At 40.4% G+C, this 4,289-nt stretch overlaps 1 protein-coding gene across 1 annotated transcript in view; it reads right to left on the reverse strand.

Annotated features, from left to right (window-relative positions):
* Window positions 1-2,314: 2,314 nt before the first annotated feature.
* The window catches only part of LOC104166244 (zinc finger FYVE domain-containing protein 26-like), a gene marked incomplete at its 5' end in the record, with an annotated part of 7,533 nt that continues 5,558 nt past the window's right edge, over window positions 2,315-4,289 (reverse strand). The window contains 2 exons of the mRNA XM_009706110.1: window positions 2,315-2,461; window positions 3,392-3,549. Of these exons, the coding sequence (XP_009704412.1) occupies window positions 2,363-2,461; window positions 3,392-3,549 (257 nt within the window). The remainder of the gene's footprint in view (window positions 2,462-3,391; window positions 3,550-4,289) is intronic.

Here is a 4,289-nt window from a genome sequence, read left to right on the forward strand (position 1 = left end):
AAGATCTAACCAGAAGCAGCAGCTCAGAAACTGCATTTCAGCTCTTTCAGTCTTGTAACAAACGTAGCAGTAAAGCAAACTTCTGTCAACAGCAAAAAAAAGATGCTCAAATAGCCCAACATACCTAAAAAGGGACAAGTAAGGAAACATTTTCATTTGTTTTATAGCACAAATGCAAATTTTGCACCATGTTTCACATTACTTCTATAAGCACTTCAAATACCTATGTTTTGGCCTGCCAGAATTTCATGTCAGTGTCGCAAAATTTTGCAGAATCACCTCAAATGCCAGACTAAGCAACAAAGAGTAAAACCTTCTGAGGAAAAGTGATAGAGAAAAAGTCAACTAAATTTTGTTATTATTCCTGAAGTATTATGATATTAGATGTGGAAATTGAGGCACCGAAATTACTAGTCCATATTCACACAACCACCAAAGGAGATGGAACTTAGGACACAATCAGATCCATGACAAGGGCCTCATCCTGTGCTACTTGCAGCCAGCATGGGGTAACAAACACCACAGCACACTGCAGTGCTATTCAGAGTTGTACTATCAGGATTTGTAAAAAAAGGAGCATTCAGCACAGCTCTGTAGAAGGCTAACTAATTCCTACTCATGACACAGCATCTCACTGACTGTTTCTAGTATGCAAAGTGCATTTTCCAACTTGTTTTCCAGTGCCTTCCTTTAATCCCCATCCAGCACATTCAATATGGCTCAGACATCTCTCCTAAAGTCTCACAGAAGTTTGGAATGCTGAATTTCAGCCTGCACATGCAAAAACCGTCAGTGATATTTTGTAACTGAAGTTCAGATTACCCTTCAGCTGCAACTAGATGTATCAGCTTCCTATCTCTAACTCTGTTCCTAATCAGGCGCTTTAAAAAAACTGCAGTTTAACATTACTCTGTTCCTTACCTTCTACTTGGTCCTGATCATCTTTTCTGCTGCAATAAAATGACAGAAAGAAACATTATGCCTAGCCAGCACACTCGGGAAAACATAGTTTTAAAAGAGATCAATATGGCTAGTCTTTTCAGAACACTGTCTTGTAAAAAACTAACATCTCTCCCTCCCTGCCCTCTCCGACCCATTGGCCTGCCCCTACCACCTACTATCTGGACATCTAAGAACCTGCCTCTGCATTGTTGTATTTCAACTACACTAAGTAATTAGTTCTTATAACCTTCTGTAGGACTAGTACTGTTGCACACATCATAAAAAAGCAGACACTGAGAACAAGAAAAACTGCCCAGTATCAGAATACATCAGAGCTAAAATGAAGTTTTTGGCATCCAGATCTCTGTCCTTAAGATTTAGTTGGTTTTGATATAAAAATAGAGTAAGTATAAAAAAATCCAGACACTTAAGCAATTAAAACATGACAGATGGCATTCAAGCTCACTGCTAGGCTCCACTGACTTAATCTGGCAGCGTAAGCAACCATTCTGACGCAAACTGATTTAGCTAGAGGTGACTGCTTGTTTTTTCAAAGGTTCCTTTTCAGATCTGCACAGTATTCGCCTTTTCCTAGCAAGCCTGCTGATACTGCCAGAGCGGATACTGCTATCTGCAGGCTTACTAGAAGAGGGAATGCAGCTGAAAGTGCAGCTGAAAAGTGTAATTCTTACCCTCTGTGACCCTGTCAAGCCTGCTGATAGCAGTATCTGCTATGGCAGAATCAGCAGGCTTGACAGGGTCACAGAAAGTAAACCTCACTCTCTTCAGCTGCACTTTTCACCAGCTGGCCTAACATATGCACAGTGAATTTTGGTCCAATTCTCAGCTTAAAGCAACCATGTAATGAAAATCTGTCATCACAGCTGTCCCTTTTATTAAGGGCAGTTTCAAAGCCTATCTAATAATGAATTTGCTTTTGAATCCCCAAGGGTTCAAGGAGTCATAATCAAGGATTATGGAATAACATTAAGACACTGCTATGTTCAGCATAGCTAGTCAACTTGTGACGTTAATCCAGGGGCCAAGTAAACTGCAAGAAACTTTTTCACACTGTAGTAGTTCGTGCTGAATATGTGTTGCATCAAAGCATTCAATTCTTAGGTTAATGATCAGTTGATGCTTAAAGAATTAAAGACTTTGTTGCCTGGCTCTCCAGTGTTCTTTCTAATATGAAAAGTAAACTGATGCATAAGGAACATCCCCACACCTATCAAAACTGAAAATCCCAATAGCTGGAGGCTAAAAAGCTGATGTTATTGTATTATCCAGATAAACCCAAATGCTCTCTCATTCCATTCATGTACTCTGCTGTGTACATGAAACTGAGGAGAACCAGAACAGAAAGACTTACATGCTTGTGTCTTGCAGCAAGTCAGGCAGATGTTCTCTGTTGTAGTAGCTATAGCACTGATCGCATACACGAGACAGATTTTCTCTGCAAGCTTCTACTGCCATTTTCTTGGTGGAGCAAGAGCTGCACACCAGCCTGCCACAGCGCCTGCAGTGATGGCGTCTGTTAAACTAAGCAAGAGAGGTCATGGATGAGCAACAGAAAGAATTTACTAAAGTGCCCTCCTATATCTGCTACCACTCATGAGTAAACTTGCTCCATTTGAAGAGAGGAAACATCATGCACGATAAGCCTTTTCAGAGCTATAGAAGGATTTATTCTCACTGTTACAATTCCTGTCTGGAGAGGTCATTGCAAAAAAGAAAAACCAAACCCAGAGGCAGGTACTTAAAATATCTTTGCCGCAGTCTTGGGCTTTCCACTATTTAAATTGTCTCAATTTTGGTCACAGCACTAATTAGATTATCTCTTGGATAGGTTAGAAACTGTAGACTGTCTTTCTGACACCACGTTATAATTTCCAAATTCAAAAGCAACACATACTTTGAGAAAGCAGTGCTGTTTCTAAGCAATAGAAGATCACAAAATGCCAGCACACTTGCAAAACTCAAAATTAATCTCCCTTAGAGCACTAACACAGTTGCTCAAGTAGTCTATTAAACAACAGGTTTTAGAAAAGTGTAACCAACAGTCAAGATTACATTTTCTATATTGGTAACCTGAATTATACAATGCTCATGTTACTTCTTGCCAGCACAGTCAACTAGACAGCCTTTTGAAATATTAATACTGCTATTATCACATATTTTTGAGATCTCATAGTTCTCTCTGATGACGAGATTTCCTCTTTGGGCTCTGTCAGTTCACAGGACTCTGCAAGGAGCTAACTGCTGCCAGTCTCTTCAACTACACTAAAAAGAAATTAATGGTTAAATATCAAAGGATTGGCAACCTTGTCAGGCCTACGCCGATGCAGACAAACTTGGTAAAGCAGCTAGTGTCTTAAGAAACAGACTATGAGCAAGTGTTCATATTAAGGTCACAGTTCTAGGAATGTACTTTGGTTTTGCTCCTTACCATAGTAAAGCGTTCAGTTTTGCAAACCATACATATTGTTTCAGTGTCATCAGGTATCCATTGCTGTTTTGGTGGAGGCTTCTCAGGAGGCACAAATTCTTGAGGAAACAAATTCTGCTGCAGATTTCTGTCTCTGGGACATGCAGATATGGTGACACCTTAAAAAGAGCCAGGGCAAGAAAAACATGAAACGGGATTTAAGCTGTTTAATGGAGTCTTGAATACCAGAAAACACTACAGACTTACTGAGGCTGTAAGACCTTCCTGGCTCACAAGACAACTACCATTATCTTTCAACCAGGCATGGCAGAATAACATTGTGTAAGGAATATGTATCTGCTTCAAGCTAAAATTTTAAGATTGTAAACTTATAGTACTTCAAGACTGATAAGCAAGAGTACACACTCACTAATAGACCTTTAACATAACAATTAGAGAAGTATAAGACAACTGTCAACATCTGTTCTTGTATCATATCCAGAGACTTAGAGAAGGAAGAAAAAAAAAAAAATACCCTGGTATATCATAGAATCATAGAATGGTTTGGTTGGAAGGGATCTGAAAGGGACCTTAGACTTGACATAAGGAAAAAATTTTTTACAATGAGGGTGGTGAAGCACTGGAACAGGTTGCCCAGAGAGGTGGTGGAAGCCCCATCCCTGGAAGCATTCAAGATCAGGCTGGATGGGGCTCTGAGCAACCTTATCTAGTTGGAGATGTCCCTGCTCACTGCAGGGGGGTTGGACTAGATGACCTCTAAAGGTCCCTTCCAGCCCAAATGATTCTATGATTCTATGATCACCTAGTTCCAACTCCCCTGCCATGGGCAGGGACACCTTCCACTAGACCAGGTTGCTCAAAGCCCCATCCAATCCGGCCTTGAACACTTTCAGCGACC

The sequence above is a fragment of the Cariama cristata genome, unplaced genomic scaffold (genome assembly GCF_000690535.1).
Source record: "Cariama cristata isolate BGI_N322 unplaced genomic scaffold, ASM69053v1 scaffold14738, whole genome shotgun sequence".
In the NCBI taxonomy this organism is placed as follows: Eukaryota; Metazoa; Chordata; class Aves; order Cariamiformes; family Cariamidae; genus Cariama; species Cariama cristata.